The 19,379-nt window shown below is 50.0% G+C and overlaps 2 protein-coding genes across 7 annotated transcripts; both read right to left on the reverse strand.

The window, feature by feature from the left end:
• Positions 1 to 1,112: 1,112 nt before the first annotated feature.
• On the reverse strand, positions 1,113 to 10,476 carry C15H8orf33 (chromosome 15 C8orf33 homolog). Of its 6 annotated transcripts, XM_064389786.1 has the most exons (8): positions 10,051 to 10,470; positions 9,331 to 9,418; positions 8,822 to 8,910; positions 6,706 to 7,022; positions 5,835 to 6,508; positions 4,275 to 4,365; positions 4,001 to 4,165; positions 1,113 to 3,895 (listed from the first exon to the last, which is right to left on the reverse strand). In XM_064389786.1, the coding sequence occupies exons 4-8, from the start codon at positions 6,767 to 6,769 to the stop codon at positions 3,702 to 3,704; spliced, it is 1,188 nt and encodes a 395-aa protein (XP_064245856.1). In that variant the 5' UTR covers positions 6,770 to 7,022; positions 8,822 to 8,910; positions 9,331 to 9,418; positions 10,051 to 10,470; the 3' UTR covers positions 1,113 to 3,701. The 6 variants fall into 6 exon arrangements, with proteins under 6 accessions (XP_064245856.1, XP_064245859.1, XP_064245854.1 ...); XM_064389789.1 differs by lacking the exon at positions 8,822 to 8,910 and having other exon boundaries at positions 4,275 to 4,362; positions 10,051 to 10,476; XM_064389784.1 differs by lacking the exon at positions 8,822 to 8,910.
• A 37-nt stretch (positions 10,477 to 10,513) lies between these two features.
• AMDHD2 (amidohydrolase domain containing 2) lies at positions 10,514 to 19,358 on the reverse strand. The gene is made up of 11 exons (XM_064389783.1): positions 18,977 to 19,358; positions 18,230 to 18,366; positions 17,408 to 17,547; positions 17,005 to 17,059; positions 16,402 to 16,614; positions 15,315 to 15,403; positions 14,200 to 14,344; positions 13,850 to 13,957; positions 13,087 to 13,155; positions 12,544 to 12,645; positions 10,514 to 12,144 (listed from the first exon to the last, which is right to left on the reverse strand). The coding sequence occupies exons 1-11, from the start codon at positions 19,057 to 19,059 to the stop codon at positions 12,056 to 12,058; spliced, it is 1,230 nt and encodes a 409-aa protein (XP_064245853.1). The 5' UTR covers positions 19,060 to 19,358; the 3' UTR covers positions 10,514 to 12,055.
• Between the last annotated feature and the right edge of the window lie 21 nt (positions 19,359 to 19,379).

A 19,379-nucleotide genomic window follows, 5' to 3' on the forward strand; every position in this document is an offset into this window, starting at 1 on the left:
CTGCAGGTTAATTGATCTTTAACTTTCCTTCTGTTAGAATGTTCCAGTTGATGTCTTTCCTGAAATGGTAAGTTCTTCCTCTTCCTAATTCAAAGAAAAGTTAGGATTTCCCTCCCCAAATGAAGAGAATGTGTTATCCTTTAGGACTGTTTGGATGCTAAGTCCACAGTCTCAGCATCTAGAAAACCAAAGTGAGACAACGTAACATCAGTCACCTCAAACATAGGATCAGCAGGACCAATGTTGGCTTCTTTCTGGTCTTGGGAGAGGAAGTCCCTGCTGGGATTCTGAAAATAATTCCAGCTGAACTCTGTACAGATCCCTTGAAGATTCTTTGTGGGCGATTCCTTGGTGACTCTGGCCCCTGGTTACTCAGAGAAGGGCAGCCCGAAGAGAAGTAAATGCATTTCTACTGACTAAGCTCAGGAGAAGGGGTTGGACAAATGTCTGATGAGTGTTCAGTGTCCAGGGTAACAGCCAAAATGACAACTGGGACAAGGGCCAGCCTGTGAGGGGGCTGGCAGGCCATCCCCTGAAGGCAGGGTCTCCATTTGAAGGCAGAGTCTGTCTGGAATGGGATTGCATTTCCTAACCTTTTCTCAGGGGATCTGTTTACAGAAGCCTAAAAGGAGCAGAGATCACACCCAGATTTCTGCTGCCTCTGTGTGTATTTTTGGCCTCACTCTGCCACAGAAATAACCCTAAAATTCTTCACTTTGTTCCCAAAAGTGAGACATTTCCCCTTCTTTGCTACAGTGAATGGTCTGAGACAAGTTACAGTGTTCCTGTAACCCCCTGCTCTCTTTAGAAGATGATCCTCAGCTTTTAGGTCTCCAAGACTGATGCTGTGAAGCAGGTTTTGATCTAGAAGCACTGTGGTACTTCCCATCCCCTTTTGCCTTGTATTTTATTCATTCCTGAGCTCACAGCTGTGCTGGATACTTCTGTAAGCAATTTGCTGCCTACAAGCCTGGGCCTGGCACTGCTGCTCTACATATAGGGGGCCAATCAGCAAAGAGATACAGTATTCCCAGTCCAGTCACCCTGGCGGCACCAAACTCAAAAGCCAGGCACAAAGCTGAGAAGAGGATGCAGAAACAGGCAGGTCAGAATTGAGCTCAACTTTTTATCAAAACTGAGATACATTCCTTAAAGCAAGAACAGTGGGTCAGAGATGTCCAGGTAGATCAGAGTATCTCCCTTCCTCCTCGCTGCTATACATCATTAATGCCTTGGGGCATAGACCAAACCTCCAGCCATAGGTGTTACAGTTACTAGTAGAGCAAAACCCTGATCCCAACCTGACACTGCTGTAAGAAGAGACATCACTGAAACCCTAAATAGCACTGAAATCCTAAAGAAATGCTAAAAGGGGAAAACACAGCGTTTAAAAAACATTACTAAGACTGCACTGTGGCCCCTGTAAAAGGGGAAAAGGATGGATGGAGCAGCCATGGCATTTCCTAACTTCTAATATCATTGCCTGCTTCTTTTCAAACAAATATAATACAGCAAAGCTTAAAGGTGAAGTACAGACTGCTGTAGTTTCAGACACCTCTTCAAGATACGATCACTAGTGAAGTGACTTGGGCACATCTGTCAAAAACTCAGGAGACATCACCTTGACTACAAAAACAGGGAGTAGACAGAAAAAGGCAAAATGCTTTGTCTAAGATTCCACGGCTGAGTCGCGGACCCGAGCCGACATGGCACGATGTATCACACTGATGAACATCTGCCTTCCCAAACACATATATTAAATCTTCCAGTAATGAAGGAACAGAAAAAGGAAAAGGAACTGGTTTTACAGGTCAGCATTATTTAGATCTCTGGAAAACCACAGGAATTGTTCTCATTTTAGAATGGAGTTTTCTCTGACCCTTTTGAAGATAACTGCTGGATCAGGTTACACCAAACGTCCACCTCACTGGTATCTTTGATTTAATTGTGAATGCCTAATGAGCAGCATGAACATGATGCAATTATATAAGAATGCTCTCCAGAACACTTCTGCAGCTTTCTACAGCAAGGATTTTATAATGTTTTGGCAGCTCTAGCTTTACCTGAGACATGACAAGGAAAAAAATAACTATTTCCTAGGCATCTCCTGCATAATCAGCCAGGGAAGCAAACAGCTGTAGCTCCAAGGTCATGTAGACAATGCTCTTGAATCTCAGTAAACAGCGTGAAAACATGAAAAGCATGTCAAGGACACAGCTTTTGTATGTTGAATGTAAAATCCTGGAAATTAAAAAAAAATACTGTCTAAGATTGTTCTACACATTCAAAGTAGCAGCTGGGCTCCTTGGCAAATAAAGTGTGCCAACCTCGATTTCCAGTTTTCATCTATTGACTTCCAAAAGACAGATTCATTTCTCCATGTTTCTCTTCATCATATATGTTACCTGTTTCTCCTCATCATATATGTTATCCAGGTTCAGTTTCTTCTTATGCCCAGACAGGAATTCTTTAAAATATTCTTTAAAAATTTTTTAATTTAAAAGAAATGAAGAAGTATTGCAAATGCAACCGCCTGCCATCAGAGCTTAGTAATAAAATCAATTTTTTAGAGCAACAATCAGGTTTTTGTCTTTCACAGCCAATGTTTTTCACCATCTCTCAGCTGCTCTCAGCACTCCTATTTCCCACTTTTCACACAGGCCAACTGGACTATAAAAGGCAGGAAAGCACTGCTCCCTAGGGATACCTGATAGCATGTAGCCTTTCACAGCACTTCTCTTCCTTCAGTGTTTTTTTACCCTTGGTGGGAAAAACCTCCTGCATGAACTTAAGAGATGGCTTCAGTACTCAAGCAGTATTGACTGGAGACACACATTAAAAAAGCCAAAATTTAATACAAATCAAATGGAAGAGAGTCTTTGGGCTGTGACAGTTTATTTTACCACCACCCAAGGCTGGCATGCAGCTAATTTTCCTTCTGAGGCACTAGTGGTTGTAACTGAGCTACTTATGAAGTTAACTTTATTTAAGAGCTGATTGTACATATTTCCTAGCTGTCCAGAACCTGGCTTCAGCAACAAAATTTTTCCCTGTTTTCCTAGAAACAACTCTCTTTACATCTCTAGGCTGGATTAAATCATGATGTGCAGTTTTATTCTAGGTCTGCACCTGTCAGTGAAAGAGATGAATGAGCAAAAATGGGTTTCATTCACTTTTCTCCAAAGACCCTGAGCTCGTGCTCCTCCATGTCAGGGATGACACACTGCTGGTATCTGTTGGATGCCAGAAGCTGCATTCACACAGACTTGGGGAGTGGGAGCACCCAGCTATCCACTGCTCTGGATCTTGATTCCAAACCATTCCCTGCCATATGCATTGCCACCTCAGCTGCTAGAAAGGCTCTGCTCTATTTAAAAGCAATGGGAGAAAGGGAAAATCTCATGGTATAGAAGACAGATTCCATAGTTAATGTCAATTCTACAGGAAAGAAAGCAGATCCTTCCACACTGCTGACCTTTTCAAAGGCGCCTCTTTCCATCGTGAGCACAGAGGAGCACACAATTATGTATGCTGAGTTTTGGGGTCATATGCATAATAGGCAGATCTGGTTTAAACTTCTAGATAAGGCACCCTGGAAGAAGATCCAGAGATTCATGCACGACATTTCCTACTGCACAGCACTTTTCCACCATTCTTCACTTTACAGGAGATCTGGCACACTTTTAGTCAAAGTCACTTTTCTAGAAGAAATTAAAGCGAAATTCTTGGGGAGTTGTGGAATTGAATAAGCCTGTGTTAAGTGTCCTGTGTGACTCTGAAGGGGATTCTGCTGAACCTTGGCTTTTCCTGCAAGCTCCCAAGCACTTGCGGATGAACTGACCATTCTTCTTGTGGATGCTTCCCTTCAACTCCACGATCCTGGCAGATTTTGCAGCTTAAAGAAGGGAGAAAAAATAAGAGATGTTCAGTCATCTCATATAGTGAGGCCTCAGTCTGCAAAGCATAGGGCAGGATTGAACCCCTTTCTTCTCCTCCTCACCATGCAAAGTTCCTCTACCTGTTTCCATAAGCTTCAGCTCTCTGCACAGCTCCTCCTGCATCTTTTTCCTGTAGTCTCCAAACATGGCTCTCATGAGCTGACGCTTCTTCACCAGTGGAGCCTTCTCACTGCGCAGTGTCCTGATTGCCCTGAGAGCCTCCTCAGCTGCAGCAAAGGAGAAACAGCACACAGGTTAAGGCTCCCTGCAGCTCTGTCCCTGCATTCCTGCCACTGCTGCCCCCAGGAGAGAGCTCTTCTTTACTTCAATGCTCACCCTGCTTTGGAGTGGGTTTCTGTGTCTTCAAGCCGAGTTCCAGCTGGTTCACACACCAGTCCACCTCTTTCCACAGCTGCTCATCTGACTGCTATCAACATGAGGCACAGTGAGCAAGAGGAAGTAAATCACCCAAAAATTACAGCAGCAGTTGCTACACAGGATGAAAGGGAACTCCACAAAGTCAGAACTATTCCAAATATTATGTTCTGGTGACCACTTAATAGACTTCATGACATCTTCTCTCTAGTGTTTTTCATCAGATAAACTAAAAGCACTGTGCAAATGTTTAGTTGCAACTCACTGTCTCTATTAGATGGATTTAATGTGGCTGCCATTCAGAAGGTGCTGTTTTCTGGAAACCTGTACAGCTTTCAAAGAAACTTACAGATGGGAGAAATAAACATTAACAACAAAAAACCCCTATCCTCAAACCTGCACAAAATCCAAAAAAGCAAACAATGGACCAAATCAGAAGCTGAGTCTTTCTTCTCAGCTCCTCTGTGCTTGCTCAACCAGAAATGCATGAGGGACGAGGAAGATGAAGCCCATGAAGATGAAGGAAGCCAAGTGCCATTGAGCAAAGCCAGCTGGCTAACTCAGCAGTGGGACAGGGAAACAGGGCTCCACCCTGGGACTGCAGCAATTCTTAACTGTTATGTACATGTAAATACAAATGCCCTCACATTGTCTCCTTTTACCTACAACAGTGTCCTTCTAAACGACTGGAAGGGCTTTACCTGACCTTCAACTTTTTCTTTCTCTGGTGCTCAGCACTGTTTATTGGTAGGACTGCAGGTGAAGCAGACCTCTGGATGAAATGTTCCAGAGGCAGGTGAACACTCAGTGCAATTTCCTTGTAAAATATTAAGAAAATGAAGGTTTTGTGCAATCTTGTGTTACAGTATGAATCAGCTGGCACTGCTTGTTAGTAAAACCTACACCAGCGCTGGAAAGTAAAATAAAATGAAGACCTGGACCTCAGCAGAACAGAAAACCTCAGGGTGTGCCTTAATGTTGTGTTTACACATAACTTGCAACTTCAGCTGATTTCTGGCCATGCCCTACAGAGGAACCTTCTCGGAAGCACCCTTAAGTTCTACCACAGGTCCTTGGCTACACCAGGGTGCAGTTCTGTGCCTTGGCTTTGCTCCTTGTACTACAAAAGTAATTCATCCTGCAACACACACATCAGAGCTACAGGGCCTGGCTCAGCACCCACAGGCACCAGTTTGGCACCAACTGAACAGTTACCTCCATTTCCTATTTTTATTTTCTTGAAAAAACATAGCATCCAGCTTCCCAGGATTAGCTGTCACAAGCCTAAACATGAAATCTTTCAACACAAATCTGAAGGACCATTAACTTCCTTTGCTCTGGTCAGGTTCCTCAGCTGTGTAGCAGAGAAAGCAAACAGCTGCTGGAACATGTAAGCAGCACATGTGGGCTTTCAGTTTCCATCTCAGGGCAGTATGCTAGTTGTTCGTCTGTGCAAAGAGATGAAGCGTCTCTTTAGCTCAAGGGTTTATAAATAATGGGATCCCATCAGCATTTAATTACCTGAGAGGTCTTCTCATCCTGATGGGAAGTATCTGTATTTTGAGAGCTGTTAGCTTCTGCCTTTGTCATCCTGCTGGTCTCAGTTTCTTCTGTTTTGTTTTTACTGACAGGTGTTTTTTGTTTCTTCTTTTTCTTCTTCTGGGCAGCTCCACCTCCTGTTGATTTTTCTCTCATTGCCTCATCTGAAGGGGCTGTCTCTGTTTGGGGGATCTTTGATGTGACATGGCTTCTATCCTCTTTGGGTGCATTCCCTGTCACCTCAGTCTTCTGCAAGGCTGCAGCCTCTGGCAGAGCTGCTGATTCAGCAGGCAGTGAAGCATCTGCTGTGTGCTCTGTATGTTGGCTCACTGGAAGTAACTGAAGATGAGGACAGTCTTCATCTGGGATGGCAAAGTTGAAAGCAAACTTGGGTTCTTGTCCAGAGGCAGCAAAACTCAAGGCGCCATTCCAGTTCTCCTGCTTAGTGGCTCTGACATTGTTTTGTACCTGCTCAGCACCACTGTCACCAGGATCAGCTTCTGGGTCAGTCTCGGAAAGTGTAAAATCAAATCGGAAGCTGCTGCCAGACGATGTGAACAACTCTGGCTTTACCTCAGGGGGTGGGTCAGACTGTTTCACACCATCTGCAGCCTGCCCCTTGCTTGGCTGTACTTCCACAACATCAGGGGTCATGCCTAGAAAAGGCAAAGAATATTTGTTTGAGAACACCAATACTGGTGTTCTCAGTGCACCAGTTTCCTACCATGGGGGTGTCACTGCAGCTCCCACTCTAAGGCACTGCCCAGAGAGGTGACTCAATTAATGCTGAAACCTAAGAAATCTATAGAAAAGAACAAATCTTACCATCCCCTGAGGGACAGCTCAAGCTCACCTTTCTCCATGCTCTTCTGACCCTCATCCATTTTGAGATGACAATCCCCAAACTCATTGCTCATCACTTGCTGTTTCTCTGCAAGAGGAGTCTCAGGGGAGTGCAGGACGTTGAAAATGCGTTGGGTCTCTTCTGCTCCACTCAGAAAACATCAAGAGAGACAAGAAGCAGTTTACAGTGGGCCTTAAAATCCACACTATGGGATGCTGATGACTGACTCTTCTCTTAATGTACTCTGTGTTCATACCACCATAACTAGCATTCAATTGAAAAGAAACTCCAAGTGCTTCCAGAAGCTCAAATACTGTGAGATGTTCCTACAGAGGAGAAAAAAAAATCATAACTGCTTATTATTTACAGTTGGACTCTTATGCTGCAGTAAGTGCACTGCTAATGGCACAGAAGCTACAGAGAACTTAGCAATCTTTCCCTCAAGGTGAAGACAAATCCCAGAACGTAACTCAGTGTCTCTTCTCTGGAATACTTGAAAAAATCTAAATAGAGGGTATACCCTCAAAAGCAGGATTCTTGCTCTTCCCTACAAACCAGCCTGAACACAACAAGAATCCAAAACTTTTGTGTTAGAACAAATTCTCTAAAAAATAAAGTTGTTCTGTGACAATGGTCCCCAAGACGTCAATTTGGAAACCCTAAATATAGTCTTGTAGTGTTTGTTCCACTTATTTTAAACCACAGAACAACTTGAGAGTGGTACTGTGGAATGGGAACATCCCACCTCTCCCAGCTGCAGGGCCTGACCATCCTCTCGGGAAAGAGCCTTTCCCTAACATCCAGCCTAATAATCACCCCCCAACACAGCTCCAGCTGTCCCCTGTGTTCTGTCCCTGGTCACAGAAAGCAGAAATGGGAGCTGTCCCTCTGCTGCCCCTCAGGAGGAGCTGCAGCCCCAGTGAGCTCTGTGCTCCATCTCTTCTCCTCCAGCTGAACAAACCAAGTGCCCTGAGCTGCTCCTCCTACAGCTTCCCCTTGAGACCCTTCCCCACCCTTGTATCCCTTCCCTTGGACACTCTCTAACAGCTATAGACCCTTCTGATATTGTGGTGCCCCAAAGTGCCCGCAGCACTGGAGCTGAGGCTGCCCCAGGGCAGGGCACAGTGGGACAATCCCTCCCCTGTCTCAGCCAGCAATGCTGGGCCTGATGCACCCCCAGCCGTGGTGGGACAGAAGTGAGATGTACCTTCACAGCATCTGGGTGTCAGGGTCCTGGCCACATGAACTCTTATTTCAAGGGGTTTGGCTAGCTGCAATCCAGGCCAGTTACACAACAAGAGGTAGAGAAAGCCCCCCTCCCTCACCTGGGAGTTACTGTAAGCTGAGTGCCTTATGCATACAGTGCAACAGCCAAACAACTCATTGATCCAGACCCTGAATTCCTGGCTAGATGTTGGATCTGCCTCCTCACCAGACTTCTCCAGCAAGTGGGACTCCAGGCAGAGCCTGGGTACTATCAGCAGCACTGCTCAGCTCTCCTGGGTCACATACTGTGCAAAAGGGTCCTTTTCTGGCCAGGGCACTGCTTCTGCTGCCTCTTTCCTGTGCTCAGCTCCTGCTTCCCCTCCAGGAGCTGCCTTCTCTCCTGCTGGGCACTGGGGTCCAGCACAGGACACATTTGTAACAAAATGGTCTGATCACAGAATAGCTTGGGCAGAAACTTTAAAGCTGATCCCCTCCTGCCATGGGCAGAGACACCTTCCACTATCCCAGATTGCTCCAAACCTCATACAGCCCAGCCTTGGACACTTCCAGGGATCCAGGGGCAGCCACAGCTTCTCTGGGTAAGCTGTGCTAGGGCTTCACCACTCTCATAGGGAAGAATTTCTTCCTAGTATCTGATCTAAGCATTATCTTTGGCAGTGGGAACCCATTCCTCCTTGCCCTGTCCCTCCCTCCCTTGTCCCAAGTCCCTCTCCAGCTCTCCTGGAGCCTCTTCAGGCACTGAAAAGGGCTCTGAGGTCTCCCCAGAGCCTTCTCCAGAACGAACAATCATAACCCTCTCCCACAAGCCTTAATTCTTCTTGGAGCCTGATGCTCAAGCACAAGGTGCAGGCACCTATCAGTCACTGCTCCATCCTCAGGTGGACCAGCAAACACTCACCTGAGCATCTTACATGGGGTTCACAATCCTCTTCCAATGTTAGGTACTGACCAGCAGCAGGACATGTGTCTGCAGCTCTACAAAGTGGACTAAGGAGATCAAACCATGACCTTACAGAATTTTATCTTTCATGTAATTTTGCCCTGGAACAAGCTTCTCAAAAATAAACCTACTGGTGTTTGAGGGCCAGACATGCTGGCACAGCATTTCCTTAAGACAAAAAACAAAGGCAGAGCTGTAGCAGAACCAAACAAGTCATTATATGGGAAAAAAGAACATGACAAAGAATACAGAAACCAGGGAGAACAAACACTAAATGAATGAAAGATAAAACTGCTTCCAGAAACACAGTCCTTTAAGCCCAATGTTGTCCTGTGTTTAGAACAAATCCCAAATAACACAAGAACAGGGAACATAAAGGAGAGAAGAAATAGAAAAACACCCACATCTGCTAAATCACACCCAAGGCCAGAATATTGGGGAGTGTGGGCTGGGAAAGAGGAACATACCTAGTTTGGGGTGTGGAGTGAGATAGAGATCTGCCTCCAGTTGTGAAATGCACCACTCCAGCTCCTCCTGGAACACACCTTGGGGAGCCTTGGACATCGTGTGGGGAAGGCAGAATGATTAGAACCACAAATCTCTCACCTTCAAAACTGAGTTTTCTGAGGCCTCCTCCCCTCTCACAGGAGATCAGACCTGTCTTTACATTGGAGGTGTGCTGTGTAACAGTTCATTTATACCATAAATCAACACAGCACAGGGACACGTCCTGTGTGGAGGGCACCAAAATGAGCCCTCTGCATTGCAACTCTTACTAGCAGGAAAATTACAGCTCTTACTAGCAGGAAACCCCGCCACTCCTGGCAAGTCAGGACTTCCCACAAATTTCTTTTTTCATCTTCTTCCCCACCTGTCCCTTTTTAAAAGGCCCAAATGGGAAGACCTCTCATTTTCCTGAAGCTTAGGCAATAGCAAAATGTCTCTACAGCAGGAAATTTCCCTTTAGCACAGCTCTGGTAACAACAGAAGTTATCTTTAGCCTAAACACAAGCCCCATGTGCTGCCTCTTGATAAGCGGTGGGCGTTAAGGTTTGCAGCCCGCCTGGGGACAAGGAACACTAAAACACTGGGAACGAAGAATGTTCAGGATAAGGAGAGGAGCAGGGAAAGCCTTTAAGGAGCACCTGCGGGCGCTGTCCCCGGGCCCAGTGCAGTGGGAGCCTTACCTGCTCCGCGCCGCGCTCCCCGCGCCGCCGCCGGAAGACGCGGCCCCAGCGCACCGCCCACCTCCGGTCACGGGCCGCGTGTGGGCCCCGGGAGCAGCCCCGCCCGGGCCGGCACCGCTCTGGGCCTCTTGGAGCCCCCGGACCCTCCGCGGGGCCTCCCCCGCCGGCCGCGGGCTCAGGGCGGTGGGGGCCGGGCCGGTGTAAGCCGCCCGCAGCGCTCCCGCCGGGCCGCAGTGCCCAGCGCCCGGCTGGGCCGTGCGTTTGTGACCCCCGCGCCTCCCTCCGCTCCCCTGAGCCCCGCACTGTGCTGGGCACACGTGTGCCCACGGAGCCGTGCCACCTTCCCTGGGCCAAATCCCCGCAGGAGCGCCCACACCAGCCCTGGCCCCTCACATGCCAGCCTGACAGAGACCATGCCAGAAAGCACCAGCGCAGGCAAAAAAGGTTAATACACACCTACTGGTACTGTCTAATCCCATTTCTATTTTAGATTTCCTTTTGATTATTTAATTTTGTAAATAAAAAGTTAGACACCTTGTTTCATAGGCATTTTTCCCTATTGGATTGTTTCCAACAACAGCCGGAAGATCCCTGTGAGGTCAGTACTGCAGCAGCACAGCGTGTCACTGCACAGGATCTGGCGTTTCACACCATGGAGGTTGTAATTTCTCTTGACATTGGCAGTTGATGTTAGAAATCTTCCAAGGCTGACAGAATGGGCTCTAAACTGCTGGGGAAGCACTTCCAAATGTTGCTGCTAGAGATTATAAAATGGTACTGGAAAAATCAGTACACTTCTGTCTGCCTTAAAATCTCCACCCTCGCTGAGACTTAGCCATTGTCTGAGCCCTCTCCTCATTACAAAAACCATCTCAGTGGTTTGAGGCTTATCCAAGGTTGTCTTGTGACTTTATCTCGAGGCTTGTTCTGAGTGGTTGAGTAGGGTCGAAATCACCCTCAGCTCTCGTATACAAGTGTCCCAGCGTCAGGAAAAAATGCGACAGTCAAGTATTGGAGAAGATAATGAGCTATCATATCTATCTTGAAAGGCCAGAATCCCACCGCAGTTTTCCTCTCCCTTGGTGCCTGAGCTGGACTAAGGGCTTGTGAGCCTGTCACCACCAATCTGGATGCATCCCCTACAGCAAAGCTTCCCATCCATAGCCTCAGGAACGCACAAACCCATCAGGCGATGCAAAGACTCTTCTTGGTATGGCTGGCACAGAGCCTGCAGAACCCATCCACACAGTGCAAGGAGTGAAAGGAACATTGTTTTATGTGGTAGGATGCTGTCCATATCTCCAGCTCTGTGGACTCAATGCCCATGCAGGGAAAAGGCACAAAGGACCAGCAATGCCTTGGTTTTCCTGGGTTTGATCTCTGCCCTGAGGATTCAGGCCCACAAGGGCACCGAGTAAGCAAGCTGTGGCAGCCTTGCTCTGAGGACATGATAGAAGGGCTGTCGGGAGATCCAAATATGATCCTCAGCTTCTGCTTACACAACAGAAACCTTGTTATGGGAAGAGCTGCAAGCTGAGCTGGTGGAAGCTGATGTCTAACAAGTCATGGCTGCCTGGGAGTGAAGCAAACAGCTGGCAGAAGAATTGGAATGGCTTGAGCCTGCCTCAGGTACAGAGTAGGTTAGTGTGTGCTGTATAAACTGTGCAAAGGCTGGGAGAACTCCTCACTGCTGTCAGATGGTGACAGAAGCACCTGTTGGGGGGGGCAGGTCAGCTGTGCAGTCCTGTAGGTCACTCCAGGACTGGCATTCCTTGCCAGCACAGAGCTGCCTTCTTTCCCCATATCACCAACTGAGCACCAACAAATTCGTGGCAGGCATGGCTGTAACTGGAAGCTGGAAAATGCAGCTCTTTGGTATGATGCTCCATCGAGGGAGTTGCAGGAAGGAATTGGGGAAAAAAACCAAAAGAGAGAAGTGGGGTGGTTGCCAGAGCTGCTAACCACAGTGTCAGTGAGCCTTGGAGGGCACTGGGACAGCCCAGTGTCACATGCCCGACACATCCTGTCGCCAGACTTCCTCGCCGGCAATGTACGTGGCTTGCACATACAGGCTGTCATTCAGCATTAGAAAATCTGTGTTGGACAAGAGAGAAAGAAAGCAGCTGTCAGAATGGAGCTGCTGGAGTTAGCTGGGGAGAGCTGAGGTCATTGGGGAAGGGCTTCTCCCCACCCCAGGATGGCACTGCAGTGCAATCCTGGAAATGGCAGCTCTGCTTTCTGCTCAGCTGAAATGTAGGGGGCACTACAAAGGGTTTCCCAAACACCACCAGCATCCAAGGAAAAAAACACTGGAGCAAAAGCCCAGAGCATATCTCAGGTGGAGCAAGTCTTCCTGCAGCTCCCACGAAAGCAGGGGATGAGCATATGCTTACAAAGCAGCCCCTGCTTTGCTCCAGCACTTGTGAGCTCTGACACCATCATCTCCAGTACGTGCTGTGCCCACACCAGTACATGCTGTGCCCACACCAGTACCTGCATCAGAGTCATAATTCAGTGTCCCCTTTTTATGTTCAATCCCCAGGAGCTGAGCGGGATGCAGAGACGCCGCCTCCAACGCGGTCTCTACCGAGCACCCTTGGACAGAGAATTGGGGAGATGTTAGGGCAGCCAGAGCCCCACTGCCAGAGCAGCCCAAATCCCCCTGGACAAGGCAACACCCAACCAGGCTGTTGATGGACCCAAGCTGGAACACCCTCAGCACAGCCAGCTGGAGCTGGGGAGGGAAATATTCCTACAGGAGAGAGCAGGCGTAGGAAAACTGAATACCTGAGGTATGGAGAAGAGAAAAACATTCAGTTTTGTGAGGAAGAAGCAGGAGAGTTCATCTCTTATTAGTTCTATGGGTTAAAATGAAACTTCCTCCTAAAAGGGGCTCATCTGAAGGCACTGATCCCAGCCCTCACCATGTCTCAGGTGAGAGGGAACGTTCCTGGTGGAATGGACACATCTGGCAAAAGCAAGACCTCCTCCTGTGTCAACATAGGGAGCAGCAGCTTGTGGACAAGGCTCTCTTACCTGTGGCTTCTTGGAAGTGTCGAACACAAGTGTCCATGGTTGCCACGCTGCCACTCAGGGTCTTTGTGCCTGGGAGAGAAACAGGATGGCACTGAGCAGCACCCATAGCTCACAGCAAGAAGGAGAGCACTAGGGAAGCATAATGGGACCAGAAGTGCAGAAGTCCTGTGTGGCAGGAGGAGCAAGCTGAAGGGCCTGCAGCCAATTCCTGCTGGAGCACAGGAAGAGGTACGTGGGTGTTATTCCCAGCTCTACTATCAGACCAACTGGACTGGGTGAAACCAGCTCACAACACAGGCATCTGCTGCCAGAGGAAGGGAATGAAGAAAGGAATGCTTCTTCACGGAAATATCTTCCCAGTCTTCATCTGCTTGGGAATTTGAAACTTAGGGAATTTAGCTAGCAGGAGGTGCTAGTGTTAAAATGAAGAAAAGGGACAATAAATATATTTAAGATTTCTCTGTCCTTACTGACGCCCTGAACCTCTAGCACCCTTAACACTGGGCCATGAAGCTTTCAACGATGTTGCAGACAGCTATAACTGGACAGATTCTTCCACGAGGGTGGCACATTTCTCTTCTTTACCAGGAGTTTCATTATCCCCAAGGCCAAGTCACTGCAGATCCACCAGGCATCAAAACCCAAGAGGGTGGCACAAACGCTGCGACACACCAACAGGGACAGCAAGGTGTGCTCAGCTCCTCAGGAACGTTGCCAGTGGCAGCACTGTCCCGAGCTCTTCAGCAAGAGGGACAGCACTTACCTGCGATGTAGGTGTTCAGCCCATCGATCTCCACCACCTGCTGACCCAGTGTGTGCCGACCCGGTGCCAGCCCCATGCCAGCGATTGCATCTGTCACCAGCACCAGCCCTGCGGAACACAAGGAAAGGGGCTTGTCAACACTGCTGCTGATTTTGCTGCAGCTCCAAGCACTGTGCCCTGTTGACCCTCCCAGAGGAACCACGCGTCTCCAGCCACATTGCACCAAAGCAAGAGGACTGAGGGATCACATGTGGCTGTGACCTTCCAGACAGCAAGGGCAGCACAAATTCTTCTGGGAGATGGTACAGCTCGGAGTGGCTGGTAACACTGTGGGGACTGCCATGGCTCACCTTTGGGGTGGGCTCGGTGGGCAATGCGCAGGGCAGCGGGGTTGGTGTGGATGCCATCAGAAATCATGCCATAGAAGACCCTCCGCCCAGCCGGAATCTTGTCACTTGTCAGCAGCCCCACAATGCCAGGGTCACGGTGGTGGAACTGCTCGAGGGGAGAGAGGGGACAAGCTGTGGAGGACCAGGACACACTGGCTGAGACTTCACTTCAGGGGATGCAGCTGCCAACTCTATCACACAATGCCTGGCAGCTTTACCAGGCAAACCTGGGCATTGCCTTGAATCACAGAATCACAGGATGGTTTGAGTTGGAAGGGACCATAAAGCTTATCTTGTTCCAACCCCTGCTATGGGCAGCGTCACTTTCCACTATTCTGGGGTGCTCCAAGCCCCATCCAACCTGACCTTAAATGCTTCCAGGGATGGGACAGCTGCAGCTCCTCTGGGCAACCCGTGCTAGGGTCTCAGTACCCTCACAGGGAAGAATTTCTTCCCAGTATTCCATCTAAGTCTGCCCTGTGGCAGAGAGAAAACATTCTTCCTTGTCCTGCACTTCAGACCTTTGTCCAAAGTCTCTTTCCAGCTCTCCTGCAGCCCCCCTTTAGGCCCTGGCAGGGGCTCTGAGGTCTCTGGAGCCATCTATTTTCCAGGTGAACACCCCCAGCTCTCCCAGCTGGCTCCAGAGCAGAAGGGCTCCAGCTCTTGGAGCATCTCTGTGGCCTCCTCTACGCTCTCTCCAGCAGCTCCACATGCTTCTGATGTTGGCCCCAGGGCTGAAGGCAGCTCTGCAGGTGGAGTCTCACCTGAGTGGGGCAGAATCCCCCCCTTCCCTGCTGCTCACACACAGGAGGGCGTCTGGGTGCACAGAGCAAGGGCATGTCCACCTCTCACCCACCAACACTTCCTAGTCCTTCTCAGTGATGAACCTCAAGAGTCTGCTACAGCCTTGACTCTCTTTCAGATCCAGCAGTAGGAATGTGAAGCCAGAGGTTCAGTGCCAAAACCTCATTGCAAAGCATGTACAAAACCAGCTGGGGAGAACACAGACCCATGGGGAGCAGGAGAAAAAGCCCAAAAGCAGCCCTGGAGCAGGGCAGGTGCCTCTGGGGACTCACCGGCAGCATGGCATTGAAGAGGTGAGTGATGAAGGTTGCTCCGTGCTGCACAGCCTCCTCGGCCTGGGACAGATTAGCCACTGAGTGACCTGGGAACACAGACCAACACCTGATTCCTCTGCCCATCTTTCCACTGATTTCCCTACAGGACCAAAGACACTGCATCACTGCACTATGCTCTAATGGCCACTCTGGCCTGAGATCTCAGGTGCAGCCTCGACACAGATGTATCTGGCCATGACCTGGGGGGACTCTGGGGGTGGGTGCTTCACCTGAACTCCTTCAGTATTCACATCACAGCTGTCACAATGCTGCCTTGCTCACAGCATGTTGTCTTCAGGCTGAGTTTGAGGTCCAATGATATGCCTTTCTGCTGGCCTCACATACTTAAATGTTTTGTAGAGAATTATCAGAGGACACCCTCACAACAGTGGGAACTCTTCCAGGAAAACATATGGGAATCAAACTATCCAGAAAGAAATTTCTGTTTCCCCAACAGGACAGCAGCTCTGTGGGCTAACCTTGCCTTTCTGGAGTTGTTTATGTGGCTTTAGGATAAGAGATAGTCTGCTGTATGAATGCCCTTCTCACTTGAGGTTTAATTTCACCCTGAATAACTCCCTCCTTAAAAAAAACCAAACAAACTTCTTCAATGATCTGAGACAAAAAAGAGTTTGTGAAGCAAAGGAAAAGAAAAACGCAGCCAGTTTTAAGTCAGAAGTCAGATGTTGGAGGGAGAGGCTCCTACAGTACCTCTGGTTGAAAAACAGAGTTATCAAACTAAAAGTAACCTTTGGAAAATGATTTCACCTGATTTCACATAAGGCCTAAAGCAGTGGAACTTCAGAGTTTGAACCCTTCCACATCATCAAACCTCCAACTAAGACTGCTGTTCTTCCCTGTGTTAGAACAGCACCTTGTGTTTACTGCAGGGGCTCCTAAGTCGATACAAACTTTGGCCCTTGCCATGACAGAGTGACAGCATCAAGCAACGCCCCCATTTGTGACAGGTCTGTCATCTTCATCCAGAATCCCACCCGGTCCAGTTGCATTCATGAGACACTATTAGACATGCCCCAGCCCTCACCCAGGGAGACGCAGATGCCCCGCTTGGTGAGCTCCCGGATCACCTCACTGCTCCTCCTCATTTCAGGGGCCAGGGTCACTATCTGGACACAGTCCAGGGAGCCGTAGGTAGCAAGCAGGTCCTGGAAAGCACCTGCCTCAAAGGTGCGGAGGCAGTGCTCCGGGTGGGCACCCTTCTTCTCCTTGCTGATGAACGGCCCTTCCAGGTGGGCTCCTGTCCAAACAGGAACAAAGAACCATGACTTTTCCTCCCCCTGCCAAGGACCAAGAAACCTGGTGCTCCTGTCATACTCTTGCCATTTTTCTGCAGCAAAACATGTCCCAGGCAACTGTCAGCTCAGCACAGTGAAGATGCAGTTCTGGCCAGTCCAAGCCACCCCGCTGCCATTGCTCCAGGGGCTCCAAAGGGGCTCAAGCAGTGTGTGTATAGAGACAGAAAACAAGGTAAAAGCCAGGCACAGACTAAGGGAAAAGGTGCCCACATGTGCATCCCTCCCACTGAGAGTTCCAGCCCCTATTTGTGCTCTGTAACTTCTTTCACCTCAACTGTGAACAAGATAATTGCCAACCTAGGTTAGCACCACAGAGGGACGAATCCACTTACCCAGAATTCCTGCTCCATGGGCTCCACCATTTCTTACACTGATCTGAGGGAGAATCTAGAGAAAGGGGTTTGTCAGACATGGCAACACAGACACAGCCCCCCAAGCCTGCCAAGTCAGACCCAAATGTCAGGTCTGCAGGGAGATTTGTAGCTGGACCACTTGGGACCATCACAGCCCACAAAGGAAAAGCTGTCTCCAAGCCTTGGTGTGCAGACCTCACTTGGGAGACATGGCTGTCTCAGCATTCTAAAGGCTGAGGGCAAGAAACCCAGGGTAGAGTCCAGCTCCTCATGCCCATGGCTTTTCTGCCCTGGCAGCTATCCCAGTCTTGGCCCACCCACCTCCTGATACCAACCTCAGTCCCTGATCACCCTGCGCATGGGAGAGGAGAAGGCTCCTTACCTGGTGGTACACAGATGGAGGAGAGGTCACCAGGGTAGGACAGAAAGAGGTCACTCCATGGGAGAGGATCTTCTGACTGACCAGGTCAATACCTGATTTGAAGTCATCCGTAGCCAGAGAGAAGTCCACCCCGAAGCCTCCTACACCACAAACAAAACGGGGTGAACCTGCTGCTTCCCCAGTGGGTGTGCTCCACCCAGAAACACTGAAGAAAGACTTAATGTGACTGGAGGGAGATGTTCCATTTGTAGGGCACTGACACAGAGGGCTCCATCAGCACTTCTGTCCTACATTCCAAGGTTCCACAAGTACAAATCCCACCATCACCGCCCTCATGAAGTGCTCTTCCCTGCAGCACCCCGGTGTTTTGCAAGCACAACCTTTTTATTTTGATGCAGGGTAAAATGTGACAATTCCCAGCTGAAAAGGGAACTGACTTCCAACTTTACCTACCATAGAATAAGCCCCTCTTTCCTTCTGAAGAGAGCTGTTGCAGTTATTTGTTATTGTTCCTATGGGAAGTCTTGCCCTCTCCACCCACATCCTGGAAAGGGTAGGGCAGGCATCTTGCCAGTGCAGGGGCAGGATAAAATATAGATAAAAATGAGTTCAGAGGAAACCCTTACCTGGCCAAAGGAGATCACTTACACAATAGCAACAACCACAGGCAAAATTGCTCTTTGTCATTGGTTGGGTGACTCACACCTCCCTTGAGCAGGTGAAACGTGGCCATGGACAGGACACCCAACCGTGGGGCTGGGGGTCAAGGACTGACAAACCCGGGATGTCCCCAGTCCATGAGTGCATGTAGCTTCACTGTACCATTGATCTGGACATCAATGAATCCTGGGGCGATGATGCTGTCCTTGCAGTCCAGCTGGACATCAGCGGAGCCCTTTTCGTCAAAGAAGAGTTTCTCTGGGTTGAGGATCTTCCCCTCTCGCACCCACAGGTCCTCCCTGGAGGGACAGTCACAATAGCAAGCTCTGGTGCCATCTGCAGCACACGGAGCAGGTGGCCATGCCCCAGTGACAGTGATCCTGAGCAAAGTGGATCCCAGCGGCACCTCCAGCCACAGGCTCTGCAATGTCTGCCAGAGCACAACTGCTCTTTAAGCTGAGGCACAGCGAGCAGCCCTCTCTACCTGGCTCCGGCTCTACAAAACTCACAGGAATGGGATTTTCGTGGGCTGCTCCTCAAAGGTGATTGTAGTGATGATGGCCAAAGCACCAGGGGGTTGGCAGAAGAGGCAAAACAACAGGGACCGTACACCACACCCGCCCCATCTCCCTCCAGAACCTGGCAGAGGGGACATGGGATGGTAGAGCACGGCAGGGTGAGGGCAATAGCCGGTGCACAGGGGGAACCGGCGGCCGTCCTTCGGCACTGCAGGTGTCAGGCCAGGTCGGCAGCCTGTCCGGGAGCCCCGCAGCCCTGGCACCCAGACACACGATACCCCCAGACAGCCCTGGTGCCCGCAGCAGCCCTGGTACCCCCAGACAGCCCTGGCAGCGCCGGACAGCCCTGGTGCCCGCAGGCACCGTGGTAGCGCCGGTTCCGCCGCCTCACCTCTGGAGCTGGTGGTCCCTCAGGATGCGGCAGTTGGTGAACTGGACGATGGGCGCGTCCGAGACGGATTTGTTGGACGGCATGGCGGGGCAGCGGGAGGCGGCGGAAAGCCCGAATGCCCCGGTGGCCGGCGCAAGGGGAAGGGACCGGGCGTGGCGAAGCAAGGCCAGGCCGTGGCTCCGGTGCGAGCGGCCGCTGCGGGACTGGACAGCCGGCGAGGGGCGGAGGCACCGGAGCACCGCCTCCGGGGCAGGCGGAGGGTGAGTTCCCTCCCCTGCCGGGTGCTCTGAGCCGACGCTGTGAGGAACGAGCCCCTCGAGGCCGGGCCCCGCCGCGGTGCCCGCTGAGCGCCGGGCCCGGGGCGCTGTCCCCGCCGCGGGGCGCCGCGCCCCTCAGCACCGCC

Source organism: Passer domesticus, chromosome 15 (assembly GCF_036417665.1).
Source record: "Passer domesticus isolate bPasDom1 chromosome 15, bPasDom1.hap1, whole genome shotgun sequence".
NCBI classification, from domain to species: Eukaryota; Metazoa; Chordata; class Aves; order Passeriformes; family Passeridae; genus Passer; species Passer domesticus.